At 38.8% G+C, this 19597-nt stretch overlaps 1 protein-coding gene across 5 annotated transcripts in view; it reads right to left on the reverse strand.

The window, feature by feature from the left end:
* USP47 (ubiquitin specific peptidase 47) overlaps positions 1-19597 on the reverse strand; it is a 65912-nt gene that overhangs the window by 43255 nt on the left and 3060 nt on the right. For 4 of the 5 annotated variants that reach the window (XM_083355782.1, XM_083355781.1, XM_083355785.1 and 1 more), the window contains one exon: positions 9718-9777. The exons of the other annotated variant lie outside the window; for it this stretch is intronic. In XM_083355782.1, coding sequence (XP_083211908.1) covers positions 9718-9777 — 60 coding nt within the window. Of the gene's footprint in view, positions 1-9717; positions 9778-19597 lie in introns of those variants that run through there. 5 annotated transcript variants of the gene reach the window in all.

Consider the following 19597-nt stretch of genomic DNA (forward strand, 5'->3'; position numbering starts at 1 on the left):
AAGAAACCCCCCTTCCCCCTCCCTCCTCCCCTCCCTACCTCCCCCCTATCTCCCCCCCTCCCCCTCTCCCTCCTCCCTCCCCTGCCTCCCCCCCTCTACTTCCCCTCCTCCCCCCCTCCCCCCCCTCTGACTTCCCAGAGCAAAATACAAGGTATATATCTAAAAAGCAATCATAAACAATCATATACTAACAATTATAAACTCTAAAATCCATCACTCTCTAGCTTATATAGAGTAAACCAATCCTTAACAATACTAAATATATATAAAGAACTAAAATAAAAGAAAACTAGCATCATTCCCATCTATGTTCTTCCACATTTCCCTATTACCTAAACATATTCTCATTTACACATAACAAACACCTATCCCTATTAACCTCTCTAGCCAAAATAGACTATAATAGATAGTTCTTACACAAATTAACCCGCATTAACCCACAAAACTTTCTTCCTCTTCCTCTGTAATAAATTGTCCATTAATTCCAAATTAAAGATTCTGTTACCATACATATCATCCCAAAACTTTTAAAAACGCAACTACCACTTGTCTATAAGTATATTGTGGAAGTTCCATAGATTTCTGCTGGTCTTATTTTTTTGTCTTTTTTGAGCGTTTTAAGGCAGCACGCGTCACCCTCTGTTCTCTAATATCATCCAAAAGAGTTGCAGCTTGAACTCCTCCTGTACCCTTCTCGTCTATCTGTCCATCTTCATCCTCTTGATGTTCTCCTTCTCCAGATCCCTCTGCAGCTTCCAGAAGTGTTGATGGGGTTACATTTAAAACATTGTTGTAAAAGTCATGCGCTTGCTTCACATTACCCAAACAGTACCTTTTGCCATCATACATGAAGCTCAACCCAGCTGGGATCTCCCATCTGAACCTTATATCTCTTTGCTTGAGCTCATGCACAAGAAAAATAAAATCCTTCCTTCTCTTTAAAATCTTTGGAGGAATTTCTTTTAGAACCAAAACTTCTTGACCAGCAATCACAACTTTGGTATCATAGGCAGCTTGTATAACTTCATCTCTAATTTCCCTTTTTACAAAATAAACCACCACATCTCTAGGCAACTTTCTCTGTTTAGCAATCCACGAATTCACACGAAACACTTTGTCCATGCCTTGTTTTATTTCAGATGCTGGATGATTCAATACCCCCTCAAAAGCCTCAGAAACCAGCTGCTTTAAATCTTCCTTAATATTCTCTTTTAGGCCTCTAATTCTCACAGCAAACTGCATCTGGTAAAATTGGGCCAGACTCTGTTCACTATCCATTTTGTCTTTTAAATCTTCAATTTCCAAAACTTTTGCTTCTAATATAGCATTCTTTTTTTTTTTTAATTTTTTTTTTTATTAAATTTATTATTTAAAAACATTGGACACAGTACCAGCGAGCTGACAAACCTTTTTGTCTACAATGTTTAAATATATATATATATACATGTATATATGTACATCAAAAATACACTTAAATACACTTAGATTACAAATCGGTGAGATACCACAATATTTAAAACAGTGAGCTAGTCTGTAAAACCTAATAGAGACCTTTCTTTTTATCCATCCAAAGATACAATTTGTTCCAAATTCTATAATAGTCTGATTGATCTTTATTCTTTAATTCCAAAGTTAATTTGTCCATTTCAGCGCAATCCCAAATTTTCCTAATAACCTCTTTTTGTCCTGGGATCTCATTCTTTTTCCATTTTTGCGCAAATGATATTCTAGCTGCTGTGATAATATGGATCGTTAAGTATAGCACATCTTTAGGATATTTCTCTTTCGTGATTCCCAACAAGAAAAGTTCTGGACTAAACTCCAGATCTTGTTTCAATATTTCTTTCAGCCAAATCCAAATCATTCTCCAAAATTTTTGTGTTTTACTGCAAGACCACCACGTGTGGAAGTATGTGCCTATCTCTTCAGAACACTTCCAACATTTGGGAGATGCTGTTGTGTACATTTTTGCTAAGCGGGCTGGGGGAAGATGCCATCGGGACCAAAGCTATTGGAAGAATTATCTAAATATGGTGAGGTTGCCGGACTGCGAATAAATAGAAATAAGACCAAGATGATTGTTAAAAATATGACCAATAAACAAAAAGGTAATCTGGCCGAAATCACGGATATAGAAATAGTCAAGAAAATAAAATATTTAGGGATTAACATTACGGCTAGATGCACTTCACTCAAAAAGGATAATTATGATAGTGTAGTGAATCAAATAAAAGGTGACCTGGAAAGATGGGGAAACCTAAAACTCTCATTATTGGGAAGAATCGCTGTCATTAAGATGAATATTCTGCCTAAAATCCTGTTTCTGTTTCAGAATATCCCAATTCAACTCGACTCTAAATTTTTTCGAAATTTGGATAAATTATCACTAAATTTTATTTGGCAGGGGAAAAAACCAAGAATTAAATTGAAATATTTACAAGACACGAAGGAAAATGGGGGTTTTGGATTGCCAGACTGGGAATTATATTACCACGCCGCGGCCCTGAGCTGGATTAGAGAATGGGTAATCTTGAGAAATAGAAGACTATTAACTTTAGAGGGTCACGATTTGCAATATGGCTGGCATGCTTTCCTATGGACGGAGAAACAAGGTCTTTTCTCGCATTTTCAAAGACACCGGATCAGGCAAGCGCTACTCAATACTTGGAAAAAAATTAGACCTCACAATTACACCAAAATACCGGTCTGGCTATCCACCCTTGAAGCGATAGTTTACCCAAATCTGTTTGATTTGGGTAACATAATCTCATACAAGGATATTCTGAATGAGGAGGGGGAATTGAAACTTAGGAATGAACTAGAATTACAAGGTATAAAACTCGATTGGTGGGCCTACTTACAAATCCAATCGAGATTTAGGAAGGATAAAAATGAATGGGGGATATATACCTCTAATATAGCATTCTTTTGAGTCAAGTCTTGCACTTGGTCATCCAGCACCTCCACACATTTAGCAACTTTATGCACTGAGGACAAAATGTCTGCCTTCATCTCTCTAAGTTTCTGTTCCATCCTTTCTTCCATTCTCTGCTCCAATTTCTCCAATTTCTCCTCCATCTGTGCAAATTTAGCACCCATTGACTCCAGAATTAACTGGGTATGTTTTTCAAGATCCTTCAATGTCAATACATCGGGAGAATGCAACGCCTGCAGTAATGATTGTTGTTGCACCGGAGAATTTCCAGCACTCCGAAAAGTTCTAGGGGGAGGTTTAGCCGCCATCTTTTACTTACAATTGTGACGCACTTTCACTTTAAGTTTTAAGCAAAGTCCATCAAGCTTGAGAGTAAAATAAAATAATCTTCTTCATCTCTTCATCTTTCCCTCTTGTACTGCTCTGCCTGCTCTTTTCCTTTCATAGTCTCTCCTTCAAGCAGGGATGGTCGCAGACGCCTGGCTCTGCTCCATAAAGTCCGGAGCAGAGACGCTAGTCAGCTGGGAGCAGCCCAGGCTACGGGGGAGTTCAATCCTTCAGCCGCCCAAGCTCCAAGCTCAGGCGGCCCCGGAGAACTCAACCCCCACCTGGGGGCTCACCCCCTCCTCTTCTCCCGAGGAGGGGGCTTCAAATTCGCCCGAACAGCTGATCGGCGCTGTTTCGGGCGAAAAATCACACAGCTGAGCTGCGGGCAGCCCGGGAAGGCTGTCTCCGGCGCCGCGGAGCCACCAGAAAGTGTAAATGAACTTAATATCTATCACCCATGTTGTTGTCTAAGCAACTCTAGGCAATATCAAAACTTACCCATACTCATATATTTTAACATAAGCCAGGCTTGCAGTTTAAACAAACCTGAGCCTAGCTAGACTGTTACCTAATTACAATCCATTAATAGGCTTATGCCAATAGAATTTCTGGTTTTGCAGCCTATCTGACAGTATTATGGATTGTGGACCAAACTTTACAAGCCTTACTTTACCTCTTAATATTTTGTTAGTTCAAAACTGCTTGAAGTGGCTTGGATATCCCAAGACTCATAGCGCCTAGAGACAAAATCAACCAATATTTTTCTCTCCTTACTTCTAAACTTTCAATTTTGTGAATATTTCTTGTAGCTATTATTAATTATTCCATAACAAAGCGAAAATGGAAAAATAGTGATGAAAGTTAGCTCTGTTAGGTATCTCTTGTTAAAGATATTTTACATGAATTCAAAGAAGTAATGCTATTGATGGTCCTTAATTTTTAAAAATATGGCCAAATTTACAAAAATTATTAGAAATGACATCTTGATCTAAATCACGGGTGTCAAACTCTATCATGTCACGGGCTGCCTGCTTGACATCCCTAATCTAAATGAATCAATTCACCAATTACTGAGTCTATTTGCAATTAGTTGAATAAAAATTTAAAATCTTTAAAAGAGAAGTAAAAATCTGTTGCAAAATTTTATAGGGACTAGGAATTACAATAATTATTGTTTCCAATTTAGAAAGTAAAAACTATTTATCAAATGATTATATAATCTCTATATTAATAGTATTGTACTAAGAATGAATTAGAGCAGAGATGTCAAATTCGCAATGTCACGTGACGTGTCGTGATGCATTGCAACTTTTTCCCCCCATTTTTGGCAATGGGGTGGGCATAGTTTCTGCATGACGCATCCTGCCCATGAGCAGGCAGTCTGACACCCCTGAATTAGAGCTTTATCTTATTACCTGGCTTTTTAACAATTTATTATATTTGCAAACAAAAGCCTAAAGTCTTTTTTAATAAGGAAACACACCAATTCTGGTTGCTATATATATATATATATATTTTACCATGTTTTAAATGAGAAAATTATATGAAGTACTCAAAATACTGTAAATGATACAGGAGGTTGTTAAAAAGGTGGCTAAAGATTGTAAAGGTAACCTTTATTGTTATTTTTTTTACTATGGGTACAACAGCATACATAAAAAATGAAATTTAGTTGCCCGCTCTCAAAGTAGAACACATACATGACACATACCTAACCATACTATATACACATATGTATAGACCCACACCTGCGTATACATAACAAATAAGTATTAAATACTGTCCATCTTGAATATATAATGGAAGGAGGAAGCTTGAGAGTTCACAAGGTTAATGCTGTATGGAATGAAGCTATGGCTGAATCTGGATGTTCTGCTACGGATACCATGAAGCCTCCTCCCAGAAGGTAACAAGGAAAACAGGTTGTGAAGAGGATGTGTAGTGTCCCAGATAATCTTACGGACCCTGTTTAAACAACGCTTCTGTGCTACGTCCTGGATGGAGGGGAGGGAACTGTCAATGATCTTTTCGGCCATTCTCACCACTCTCTGCACCACCTTCCTGTCTGAAGCAGTGATGCTTCCAAACCAGAATGTGATGCTGTATGACAGGATGCTCTCGATCGTGGTCAGGACAGGGGAAGGAAGATGTGCTTTTCTCATGCGACGCAGAAAATGCAGGCATTGCTGTGCCCGCTTCACCAGTTTCTCACTGTTGAGCGACCAAGCTAGCCTACTTGTTAGCTGCACACCCAGGAATTTGATGCTGATAACCATCTCCACAGGTGAATCATTTATGCACAGATAACTGTTGTTATCATCTGCAAACTTCACAATATGGTTGGTGGCAAACCTAGCACAAGAGTTATGGGTCAACAGGGTGAACAGCAGCAGACTTAGGAAAACCTGTGCTCAAGAAAATGGTATTAGAGGTAGTTGTTCCAACTTGCACATATTGGGGCCTCTTGGTAAGAAAAGCAAGACTCCAGTTGCACAAAGGAGTGTTTAAGCCTAAAAGGCCGTTTGTCTACTAGATGCTGGGGAATGAAACGCCGAACTAGTCTGCAGGTGATTAATCAACCTAACTTAGGGGTAACACATTGTTTCAGAAATATAAGCTTGTTTCTAGGTCTCCATTCCATCTATCTCCCAAAGAGTGGGGACATGCAGCTTGTCCTTTCTGCTGACTATATTAGGCAGGCACATTCTATATGGCAGACATGTCAAACTCGTGACGTCACGTGATGTCGCGCAACGCATCAGAACTTTTTCCCATTGCTGGCAATGGGATGGGCGCGGTTTCTCCATGACGCTCTGGCCCGCTGGCCGGCAGTTTGACACCCCTGCTATATGGATATATGTCTCAAAAATACCCAAGACTCAAATCATAACCCTAACCCTAACCCTGCAAACAAAGTGGCAGCCATAAAGTTGCTGAAATAATATAACCTGGCTCTAATGGGTCTCACCTTCAAGCAGGCAGTTGCATTTTCTACCACATGAAGTTTTTGAGATGTCTTTAAAGGCAGTTCATGTAGAAGGAATTGCAAATATGCAACCAACAGAAAACATGAGGCTAAATGAACATACCTAACTCATCCCATTCCAAGAGTAGTGCAGCTAGCACACTAGCCAAAGTGGAACAAACATGGTCTCTTGATCACAACTTCCACTTGCCACTGTAGCAGGAGCTACAAGACAAGAAGGGGAGGAGAAACCCTTGGTTGTAATGGAAACTGATTCTCCTCCCCCTGCAGAAGCCGATTTGCAATATGGGTAAACTGTGCAGGGATGAGAAAGTATCTCAACCAACTGCCATTTCATCTCACTGGAATGAGATTTTTCCACATCTAGTCCTTGAAGCCTCTAAACCACCCAGTCAAGATTTTTACCCAGGGAGATATAGGAGATAACCTACATCAGAGGTGTCAAACTTGCAACATCATGTGACGTGTTGCGACTTTTTTTCCATTGCTGGCAATGGGGTAAGTGTGGTTTTGGCATGATGCATCTGGCCCACGGGCTGGCAGTTGACACCCTTAACCCTTTTGATACCTTACATATGCCAAGTTTCCATAAGTTTCATACAGAGGTCAATATAAGGGAGGGGGTGGAACTAGGAGCTCACCACAATGAAATGGCCAATTATTTCATCTCTCATTCCCCTTACCTCCTGCTCAGTGACCAGGGGACCAACCCTTCAGAACAGCACTTCTAAACCCTAACCAATGCTGACAACTGAGAAGATTACCAATTTTCCACCCATGCCCAAATCTTAAATGGATCCAAGTACTTTGCATCTATGTCATTCTGAAGAAAGAGAATCACTTTATTTGACATCTATTCTAAAAAGGAAAGATGAGGCAGAGGTGGTTCAAGATGGCTGGATGGAATGGCAGCCTCTTAAGAAAGGAGCATACCACTGCCTCTTTGAAGAGTGTTCCATTTGAGAGACATTCACCATCCTTTAATCCATCTTCTTGTGTCCTCTTTGGTTGAGCTAACAGGGGCAAGGATCCAACTCACACAAGGTACGATATTCCATTTCATCAAAACCCAGGTTGTTTTGAATAAAGCTGCTGGACAGTAGTGTAATACCTCGGGGATCACCTGCTGCCGGCGTCAACTCCCCTCCGCCCAGTGCGTTCCCACAGAGAGGGCCTCCTCAGGGTGCCTCCGGTCAGAGAATGTCGGCTGGTGGCCCCCAGGGGGAGGGCCTTCTCTGTGGGCGCCCCGGCTTTGTGGAATCAGCTGCCGGTGGAGCTCCGGATGGCACCGGATCTCCGCTCCTTCCGGCGCGGGTTAAAGACCCACCTATTTGAACAAGCTGGCCTGGCCTGATGGGGAATTAATTTGGGTTTTAAATATTGCTATATTTTATTGTTTTATCGTGGGCATTAATTTAATTCTATTTTAACTTTTGTAGTTTTGTATTTTTATTATATGCCCTGTACACCGCCCTGAGTCCCTTGGGAGAAGGGCGGTATAAAAATTTAATTAAATAAATAAATAAATAAAATAAAGATGTAATAAGGATTGGGTAATAACAATGTTCTTCTGCCCTAACCACCATCATGTAAGGCACAGATCTGGATTGATTTCTTGTTCATGTTCATTTGTTCTTTGTTCTCTGGTAACACCATTCTAGGCATTTATTTTGTTGTTTCATATCTCGGACCTCCCCATCTTATCAAGGAGAAAGACCAAGATCAATGAAAGCCAAGATTCGATGAACCATTTGAATTTAGAATAGAATAGAATAGAGCTGGAAGGGACTTCCAGGAGTTCCTATACCATCTGAGTCAGATAACTGTCGTCTCTTTTTAAAAACTTCCAGTGATGGAGCGAGGTTGACTAGGTACATAATCAAGCTGTCCATTAAATCATGGGGAAATTCCCTAAGCCTTCTCTGAAAATCAGAAGAATTTATAAGGAGGACCACCTTAAAAGTGCTTTTTTTTTGCAGAGAGGAATGGTGCCTATAATAAAAAATGCTATTTGTCAATAACTTAATATAGTATCAGAAACTAATTATTAAAAATTAAAAAGAAAACGAGAAACCCAAAGGCAAGACATCATATTTTTAGATTTTTCAGAACTAAGCAAGTGTACTTCTAAGTAAGTCAAATAATATATTTTCACTTTTAGGCTGGGCTTAGAAATGGAAAAAAATTAACTGAGACTTAATATTACTATGTCCTTTCTAAAAAAAGTAACACATCTAGAAAAAAGCTGTTTTTGCCCAAAATTGCATGTTGTTTTATAATGATCAAGGAAGGCATTACAAAGTTTTCTCTGAGAGTCTAATGCTATTAATGTAATTAGATTATCAAAATGGTCACTTTGAAAACAAAGATAATTATATGTACAGACTTGCTTCACTTTGGGGGGAAAAATAGTACTTTCCTAGGCCCCTTTCTGTTTTGTTCTTTCTGATGAATTATACAAAGACCAGAGGGAATTAAAAATTAAAGTGCATATTTATTAAAAATTGATCATATGGATTACTTTTCAGAATGGGTAATTCCAGGATTACGTTCATCCTCATACTTCATTTTTTTCTAATTTGAAATACTATGCAATGACATATTCAAACTATTAACCCTGCAGTAAAAGCATCTCATTATGTAGTCTTTGTTTAGTGACTGTTCAGTTATGACAGTGATGGAAAAGTAACCTTACAACTATTCCTCACATTTACAACTTCCAAAAAGCAGAGAAAAGTTGAAATGAGACCATAAGCAGTTTCAATTTCACTTAGCAAACACTTTGCTTAATGAGACAATTGCTATTCCGAATTGTGGTTGTTAAATGAGGACTATCTGTAAAATAGTCCAATCATTAAAAAATAGCACAGAAGACATTCAAGAAGCTAATAAGAGAGTTGCTATTTTTAAAAATATATCACGTTTATTCTATTGGTAGAAAAGTCCTGTACCCAACAGAAAGAGCAAAAGTATTTCTATACTGAAATATAAGTATGACCACTATAACCTTTGGGAAAAGTAGAAATAAAACACACAAGGTACTTTTGTCAACTATTTCATACTTCACATTTGTTGTTTAACTGAAATACAACATAATATAAAAAACAAAGCAAGCTGTTGTGACTAGAATTCCAAAAACAGTATTAGAGCAATACCTTTACTAAATGAATTAAAAAATGATAATTTCAGAATACCTTCAGTTAGTATAGGTTTTGAAACTATAACTTTCAAAATTGAAATCATGCAAATTATCATTTATTAGAAGTTTCAAAACCATGCTTTTGATTTTTGTAGATATTAAAATGAAATCTTAAGAGTTTCATATAAGAGATGCCAAATCACCTTCCACTCTTAGAAATTGTATTAAAAATTAGTACTCTAATGCATTTGCAAACCATTTTATTCGTGCAGTGCTAATTTCATGCTATCCAAACTGAACTGTTTTAAACATTCACTTCAAACTAACTACCTGTGAAAATTTCTTCTTCATTTCATCAAATATATTCTGTCTGCATCTCCAAAGCATCTCCTAAGATATATAAACACAAAATAGTATGATTATGCTATCAAATATTTCACTAAAAATTCACCTTTTAAAAAAACTAATGTAAGTCAATGTAAAATTCATTTTCTTACACAAATGAACATTTAATATCCAAGAAAAAGGAGAATGGTTTAATTCTACAAAAAAGTTCAGGTAGTCCTCAACTTATGACCACAACTGAGCCCAAAATTTTGATTGTTAAGCAAGATATTTATTAAATGAGTTTTGCCAGTTGAATCACTGCAGTTGTTAAATTAGTAACATGGTTGTTAAGTGAATCTGACTTTCCCACTGACTTTGCTATTCAGAAGGTTGCAAAAGGTGGTCACATGATCCCAGAACACTGCAACCATCATAAATATAAGTCAGTTGCCAAGTTTATGCATTTTGTTCACAGGACCGTGGGGATGCTGCAATGGTCATAAGTGTGAAAAACGGTCCTAAGTCACTTTTTCAGTGCTGTTGTAACTTTGAACTGTTGGAAGTCGAGGACTACCCATATATGGGAGTTTAATATAAGACTAAAAGACTAAGGACATACAAAATTTACCAAAATTGATATACTAAAATATATTTGTCTAAGAGAAGAAACTGGAATTCCATCTGAAGTACTAAACCTCCTAAAATACTTTTGTATATCTCCAAAATGGGTCAGAAAAAGCCCAAAATATAATAGCAACCCCAGTATTCTATACCTTTGAAAGAGTGTGGACAGCTTTCTGAACAATACAGGCAGTTCTTGCTTGCAAGCAGCAGTTCATTCATTTTTCACCATCATCATAACTGCATGATCACTAAACAAGCCAACAAGCAGTCCGTTTGGAATAACCTTAAACCCCCTCTGGAACCCAACCAGATCCACTAGTTGTCTGGGATGGACTAATATAAATAAAAGGTCGCTCCAGCCTCCCTATATGGAGGGGTGGGTGACACCAGAGAACTGCAAGTTCAGAACTATGATTGACTATGACAGGGGAGAAACCAGCATCTCCCCAATTCTGAACAACTTGCCACTACTCAGGCAGAAATAAAAGGTCACAAACATGATTATTATTATATATTGGCCATGTATGACTTGCTATAGGCCCATGAACTCTCAAGTCCATCCCTGAAGAAGGCAAGTTGAAGTCCTTCAAGACCATAAATTAGAGGAACTCCACCACTAATCTGGAGTTAAGGAAATCAGAAAAGAATATTGCCACGCAGCAAGGAAACTGGGAGAATAACAATAATCCCAACTGAATCCTAGAGCCCAACATAATAAATAGGGTCTCGCATCCAATAATCTATTGGATAGTGCCACTGAATGTCTCTCAAGTATTTTGAATGATCACTGCCACTGCACCACCTCTATCCTAGGGTCTCAGCTGATGCCACACTCCAAACTCAACAGGGCATATCTCAGAAAGGGGAACCTCCCATTTTGGTCCTCCTATCTTGATTTCAGTGAAATATACCAGGTCAGTTCTTTCATTCATACATCAAGTCATGGATAAGGGTGGCCTTATTATAGACAAATCTAGGATTCAGCAGCAGCAAACAACAACTCAAGAGTCTTGGAGATCTGCCAAATGTGGCTTGGGAATGAGAGTGGGTATACGTTGGAAGGCACCTAGGAACAATATTCTTGTGGCACGGTCCCCAACAGCAGCCCACCCCATATCCCATCATATTTCCCCTTGCTTGTCACTAGATGTTATAGCCCACACTTACCCCACCAGAAACTTTCCCCCCATCCCCTGCCCAATTTGGTCCATACCCAGGCCATCTGCACCTTACACAACCAATAATTAAACATAGGACTTTACTCTTAGAAAGTCAAATCAATTAGTATTTGCAAACTGGGTGTAAGTTTCTCTTCTTAGAAAATTTTAGAAGTTATGCCTAAGTTTGACAACCCTTCTTCAGTTAAATGTTTTCACTCAAGAAATACATCTTGAGGACTGCCACCAAGAAGGAATTAATAACATGCAAAGTAGACCCCCTCCCCCTCCAAATCAAATCATAACTGAGCTAGTGATTTCAGATCACCTACAAACCCTTCAGTTTGCCCCGATATCAGGTGAATCTCCTGAAGCACTCTTAGAAAATTCTAACACCCTTACCTAAGAGCTCCACCATCATCTAACTCATAGTAACAATGCGCCCTTGAAGCAAAAATAGCACTACTCAAACCATGGTTTAACAACGATGATGATGATGATGATGTTGGAAGGGACCTTGGAGGTCATCTAGACCAACCCCCTGCTCAGGCAGGAAACCCTATACCATTTCAGACAAATGGCTGTCCAGTCTCTTAAAAACTTCCAGTGTTGGAGCATTCACCACCTCTGGAGGCAGGTTGTTCCACTGGTTAACTGTTCCAACGGTCAGGAAGTTTCTCCTTAGTTCTAGGTTGCTTCTCTCCTTGACTAGTTTTCATCCATTGCTTCTTGTCCTGCCTTCAGGTGCTTGACTCCCTCTTCTTTGTGGAAGCCCCTGAGATATTGGAACACTGCTATCACGTCACCCTTTGCCCTTCTCTTCATTAAACTACACATACCCAATTCCAGCAACATATAGTTTTAGTCTCCAGTCCCCTAATCATTTTTGTTGCTCTTCTCTGTACTCTTTCTAGAGTCTCAACATCTTTTTTTGCATTGTGGTGACGAAAACTGGATGCAGTATTACCAAGGCATTATAAAGTGGTATTAATAGTTCACGTGATCTTGATTCTATCCCTCTGTTAATGCAGCCTAGCACCGTGTTGGCTTTTTTGGCAGCTGCAGCACACTGCTGGCTCATATTGAAGCGATTGTCCACTAGGACTCCGAGATCCCTCTGTTACTACTATTGAGCAACGTACCCCCTATACTATACCTATGCATTTGGTTTTTCCTGCCTAAATGTAGAACCTTACTTTTTTCACCATTGAATTTCATTTTGTTAGATAGCGCCCAGTGTTCAAGTCTGTCCGAATCCTTCTGTATCTTAAGCCTATCTTCTGGAGTATTGGCTATTCCTGCCAGCTTGGTGTCCTCTGCAAATTTGATGAGTTCCCCATCTATCCCCTCGTCCAAATCGTTGATGAAGATGTTGAAGAGTACTGGGCCCACAACAGAGCCCTGGGGCACCCCACTACACACTTCCTTCCATGTAGATGCAGTTCCATTGAGGACCATGCTGAGTACGGGTGGTCAGCCAGCTACAAATCCATCTGGTGGTGATACTGTCTAACCCACATTTTTCTATCTTATCAAGTAGTAGGTTGTGATCTACTTTATCAAATGCCTTACTGAAGTCCAAGTAAATTATATCCACAGCATTCCTCTGGTCCAGTAATTTTGTCACTTGGTCAAAGAATACAATAAAATTTGTCTGGCATGATCTGTTTTTGACAAACCCATGTTGGCTTTTAGTAATGACTTTGTTTGCCTCTAGGTGTTTGCTGATTCATAATTTGATTATCTTTTCTAGAATCTTCCCAGGTATTGAGGTCAGGTTGATAGGTCTGTAGTTTCCTGGATCTGTTTTTTCCCCTTTTTTGAAGATGGGAACTACATCAGCTGTTTTCCAGTCCTCTGGTAGTTCCCCAGTCCTCCACGATTTTTGAAAGATAAAGTTCAGTGGTTCTGAGATAACATCTGCCAGTTCCTTGAGAACCTTGGGGTGTAATCCATCTGGTCCTGGTGATTTGAACTTGTCTAGGCTTGACAGGTGCTCACTTACCATTTTCTTGCCTATCTTAAGTTGTGTTTCTGTTTTTTATGGCACTGTTTTTGATAGGTTGGACTATTTTTTCCCTTTGTGTAAAGATAGATGCAAAAAATGAGTTAAATAGTTCTGCTTTCTCCCTGTTGCTTGTCACCTTCTTGCCACTTTCCCCCACTAATGGACCAATCATTTCCTTAACTTTTTTCTTGTTTTTTACATGTTGAAAGAAGCTCTTTTTTTGTTATTTTTGACTTTGGTCGCAAGCCTTAGTTCATTTTGAGCCTTAGCATTCCTCACTTCATCTTTGCAGGCACGGGCTATTGATATTCTGCCTTAGTGATGTGCCCCTCTTTCTACTTTTTATCTTTCAATTTATCAGAGAGTTCTTTATGCAGCTATGCTGGTTTCTTTTGAAAGATGTTATTTTTCTTCTTTGTTGGCATTGTGCTAGACTGGGCTTTTATTATCTCAGTTTTCAAAATTTCCCAAGCTTCTTGAGTTTTTTCCCCTTTAGGATTCTCATCCATGGAATTCTTCCCAAGCTCTAAGATTATTGAAGTTAGCTCTTTTAAAGTCTAAGACTCTAGTATGACTGTATTCTATTGCTTGTGCTTCCAGAATGTTGAATTCCAATATTGCACGATCACTTCCCCCCAAGGTTCCTCTGGCTTCAACACCTCCTATAATTTCATCTCTGTTAGTGAGGATTAGATCTAATATGCCTAATCCCCTAGTTCCCTTCTCTCCTTTTTAGGAGACAAAGTTGTCTGCTAGGTTTGTCAGGAATCTGTTTGATCTTTCATTTGGTGCAGAGTTTGTCTCCCAGTTGATGTCAGGGTAATTACTGTCCCCCATTACTATTGTGATGTGCTTCCTACATACTTTAGATGACTAGCAAAAAGTTCATCTATTTCCTCTGTTTGGTTGGGCGGCCAATAGTATACACCTATGGCAATGCCATTCCCCCCCTTTTATATTGACCCCAATGCATTCAAGACAGTTTTCAACAATATTGTGCTCTATTTCTGTAGAGATATAGTTATTTCTTATATAGAGAGCTACTCCACCTCCTCTTTTGTTTGGTCTGTTTCTTTTAAATAATTTAAATCCCTCCAGCTGTGTTCCATTTGTGGGTTTCATCCCACCATGTTTCCGTAATGACAACAATATCATATCTGCCCTCATTTACCTGAATTTCTAATTCACCCTGCTTACTGTTCATACTCTGTGCATTGGTGTATAGACATTTGAGTCCTTTATGACTGACCCTGTGTTTACTTTCTACATAACTTGTGTGGTGCCTGAGTTCCCCTATTTTCTTAGATTGCCGGGGACAGGGATGTTCTGTATCAATTAACTTACTGTCCCTGTTGTTCAGTTTAAATATTCCTCTAGAAAATCTGTGAATTTATTGCCAAGTAACTCAGTCCCTTTCTTGGATGGATGCAAACCATCTCTTTTGTACATTTTTTATTGGACCAGCTACAGACATCGTGACTAATATAACCAAAGCCTTCTCCTTTACACCACTCCTTTAGCCACTGGCCTTTTCCATTTTGCTCCTTACACACTGGTAAAATCTCTGAAAAAGTGAGCCTACAGCCTATTCTGCTGAGTTCCTGCCCCAAGCTCTGGAAATCATTCTGCACAGAGAGTACATCCTTTTGGGACAGATTGTTAGTGCCAAGATGTATAGTGGCATCCACACCACAGTCCTTGCTGGCGTTCTTGACTATTTTAAACATACACTTCTTGTCCCTACTGGCAGTAGCACCTGGAAGACACCTAACCTCTTTTGAAACCTCTATATCCTTTCGTAAATTTAAATCCCTTATAACTGAATCACCAACTAGAACGTGGCTTCTCTTTTAGGATACCTTTCTCTTCTTGCATGACTGATGTGTAATACCTGATTCACACTTCTCCGTGTCAAAAACAAGTTCTTCATCTCAGACCACGGTCCCCTGCTTATTTGAGTTATCATCACAACTACCTTGATCTGTTTCCTTAATGTCCCTATTAAAGTCAGCAAGGGCACTGTATGTGTTATGCAGGCACACAGCGAAAGCTTTGTGTTTATGGTTCACAGCTTTCACCCTGCCAGATCCCACGGTTGTCCACACTGTCCTTCTCCTGCAGGATCTTTGTGGTAGAGGGGGCTGATAGTGCGGAGGCTCAAAAGAGTAGAAGGGCTGAACTGGACACCTAATTTCTGCCTGAAGAGCACAGATTACAGACCCAAAATAATCTGTCCTTGTAGACTAATGATTTGTGTACAGATAGGAGTTTCCCAGTTTGAAGAGTGCTGTAAAAGACAGCTGCAAAACAAGTGTTGCACTGAAGTAAGCCAGACATTCTGAAGTGAAAGGAATCTCGGATGCACTTGCCCTGAATGTACCACCGCTGTTTTTGATTTTTACTTTACTCTTCCACCCACCTCCTCAACTCACAGTTTTGTAGCTTTTTTCAGCAACCTCTGACAATGGAGGTCCAATCAGCAGAGGCTTAGTCTGATGACTGTGTTAATGCCAAAAACCTCTTGTTAACATTACAGGTGTATGCATCCAATATTATGTTGACAACTGCAGTGGACCTCTTCCAGGAGAAGAGATACTACAAGCAACGTTTGGCATATAACAAAAAAGAAGCCAATAAAATATAACTGGGCTCAATTCATTTTGGCATGTCACATCAGGCTTCCAAAGAAATGGCCATTCTATAGTGGACTGTCACATCCCCCTGTGGGACCAGGGAGGTATATTTTCAGAAATTCTACATAGCATCTCTGTTGGAAGTAGACATCCTTAATGAAACTAAGAAAATGTGCCAATGTGGGCACCAGTCACAATGACGGAGATCAAGAATCTTGATGCGTAACTAAGAGTAGAGAAGGTCTTAGAAGATCTAATCTCTTCAGAATCCATTAAAAACAACTTGAGCTTCTATTCCCCACTCTGGCTTCACTTTTACCTGCATTGACCTCTATAGCTGAATCACAAAGGATTGGAGATTTTTGATTATTTCTCTCTATATAAAAAAGAGAAAAGGATAATCTTGCTAATTATAAATGGATCAGCCTCTTAAATACAATCAGCTAAGTCTATGCAAAACACATACAATGAAAATTCCAAGATTGGTTGGGACAGGAAAACATAGTTATAGAAAAGCAAGCCAGCTTTAGGGAAGACCCATCCACTATTTATTACTGCCTAGTATTCCTACATCTACTTGAAAAATATCCTCCTGCAATACCTCTCTTGATGCCGCCTTCACGAACTTCAAAGTAGCTTTTGATTTTGTATTTTGAGCTAAACTATGGGAAAAACTGAAGGCAATCTTCAATGCCTGATGTTTATTATATCTAATACATGTTATATAAAGGGACCACACTGCAATTAGAACTGAGAAGGCATAAAGCAAGGCTGCATATTGCCCGCACTATTATTCAATTTCTATATTAACTTCACAGTAGGCTATTTCAACACAACTTTCACTCTCCAACATTTGCTGGAAGACACTCTGTTCTACTCTATGTAGACAATGATCTGCCATCCTTAAATTTCTCAAAACATATACCTGCAGCATTCATATTATTTGAAGCCAAGCCAACTGGATAGCTTCTTTATGTCCTCTTCACCACTTTTGCACTATTAGAGCTTGTTCAATCCAAATTTCTAAGACTGGCTCTTCAAGTCCCAAAAGGTGTCTATAATGCCACTCTGAGACTAGAGATAGATTTCATCAAAGTGGAGGTTAGTGTGTGGGTGTACTCTTATCTGATAACCCAGGTGTTCTACAAAGCATGGGATGTTCTACAAAGCATGGGATGTTATCAAGCCAAAGCACTCATTAAACAGCTCAAAGCAGTCAAAGAGCACCATTTTGATATAGACAAGTTTCAAATTTCTTTATTGCCAGTGAATCCAACAGATACTTTGCTTCCCTTATGACATATTTAACTAAACTCTAAGTACCACACAAAATCAGATCTTTACCCTGGCATGATGCCATGCCCTCCCTTCAGCTATCCTTGAAGGCCAATAGTAAGATTTCCTACCCAGAGAGATAATGTCTGTGTAACTGGACACACAGAAACAAGAAATCATGTGCTTCTCCAGGGTCTATTTTATAGACATTCATACTAGCCTCATTTCACCATTACTGCATAAATGCATAGGACATACAGGAGAATTCTACACCACCCTGGTGCTTTCAGATAGAAACCCTGCTACAACATATGATAGTTACTAGTTATATCAAGGTCTCTTTTTCTTAATATATAGGTGTATTTCTTCTGCTACCTCAGGATTAGTTAAACTTCAAAAAGAAATCAGTAATTTGTTTTCAATCATGTTGTGAAACAGGTATTCTAAGTTTAATACATGGACTCTGAACGAATGCTTAAGTATTAATTACACATGAATATATTAAATAAAAGCATTCTTGGTTGTTATGAAGTTTTTACCATGTTTCTTAAGCAATCATTAAAGGGAGAAGGTATCACACTCCATGTTTTTCCTGTCATTATCATTATACAAATATGGAATACTGTATTCTTCTATTTTCCTATATATAAAAATACTTTTAATAGCAGCCTGTGTTCATAAACACACACTTTAAAATGAGCTCTGCTGAATTTAAAAATGTTTTTTTATAATTTGGCTATGAATTTATAATTCATACATTCTGATGTTATTTCTCAATAAACATACATGGGATTAATTTCAAAGGAGGATTACCTCAAATTAAGAAAACAAGAAAGATAAAATTACGAAACACTACAAAGTATTTTTTCCCCTTTATATTATTTATAGATAGAAGTAACTGATTTCTTCAAAATCTATGATGTGGGAAAATTACTATTTCCTGTTTTCTCCAGAATCCCTTTCCCAAAAAAAGGGAAAGCATTTGAAATCCTCATGCTTCATGCTGTTTAAATTGATGGCCTAAATGCTATCTTTTATAACAAGAAGCACAATGATCACAGCCAGACTCTGCCATTAATCATTCCAGCCTAGGCGAGTTATCTATAATTACTGCCAAACAATCCCTTTGCTTCTTGGACACCAAGTAATGCTTTAACTATTATTCGTTTCTCTCTCATTCAGTATATATCTGTGATCTATGTATGTCTAGGTAATTATTACATATTATTAAGGTTTTAAACTTTATAGGCAGAGCTGTCCATTACTTTGAAAAATAAAAGTGCTGCCAAAATAATGTCCTTGCTATCATTTAGTACACCATTACCCAAGTTGGGCACTTTCCAGATGGGTGGACTTCAATTCTCTGAAGTCCCTGGCTAGGATGGTCACTGCTGAAAGTTCTAGAAACTGAAGTGCATACACCTGGAACGAATCATAGTTGGAGAAGTTTGATTTAATACCAATGTATTGAATTAAGGTATAAGACAGAAAAAATGCTGAATAATGCTAAAAGGTAAAGATAAAGGTTCCCTCGCACATGCGTGCTAGTCGTTTCTGACTCTATGGGCCGGTGCTCATCTCCGTTTCAAAGCTGAAGAGCCAGCGCTTGTCCGAGGACGTCTCCGTGGTCTTGTGGCTGGCATGACTAGACGCCAAAGGCGCACGGAACACTGTTACCTTCCCACTGTAGTGGTCCCTATTTTTCTACTTGCATTTTTACGTGCTTTCGAACTGCTAGGTTGGCAGAAGCTGGGACAAGTAACAGGCGCTCACTCTGTTACACGGCACTCGGGATTTGACCCACCAAACTGCCGACCTTCTGATCGACAAGCTCAGCGTCCTAACCCACTGAGCCACCGCATCCCTTTAATGCTGACTAGAGTTTAAGAAATACAATACTACAACATCAAGATAAACAAGATGTAACAATATTATAGTGGATACGATGGAACTACAGGAAACTACTGTTTACCGGAACAGCTACTTTATATGCTTTTTATGAAATTATGTCATTACATTAATGCCATAAAAAGATGTAGTTTACTGAATATGTTAATAAGTTTGGAATCAGGATTCCAGTAATGAACTGTAATTATATGCTGTGTCACCATCTAAATATTAAATATCCTTCCATTCTCTCTAGTATCAAAATAATTAAATATGACACTATATTTACAGTAAAATTC

Source organism: Vipera ursinii (assembly GCF_947247035.1).
Source record: "Vipera ursinii genome assembly, chromosome: 1".
Classification (NCBI taxonomy): domain Eukaryota; kingdom Metazoa; phylum Chordata; class Lepidosauria; order Squamata; family Viperidae; genus Vipera; species Vipera ursinii.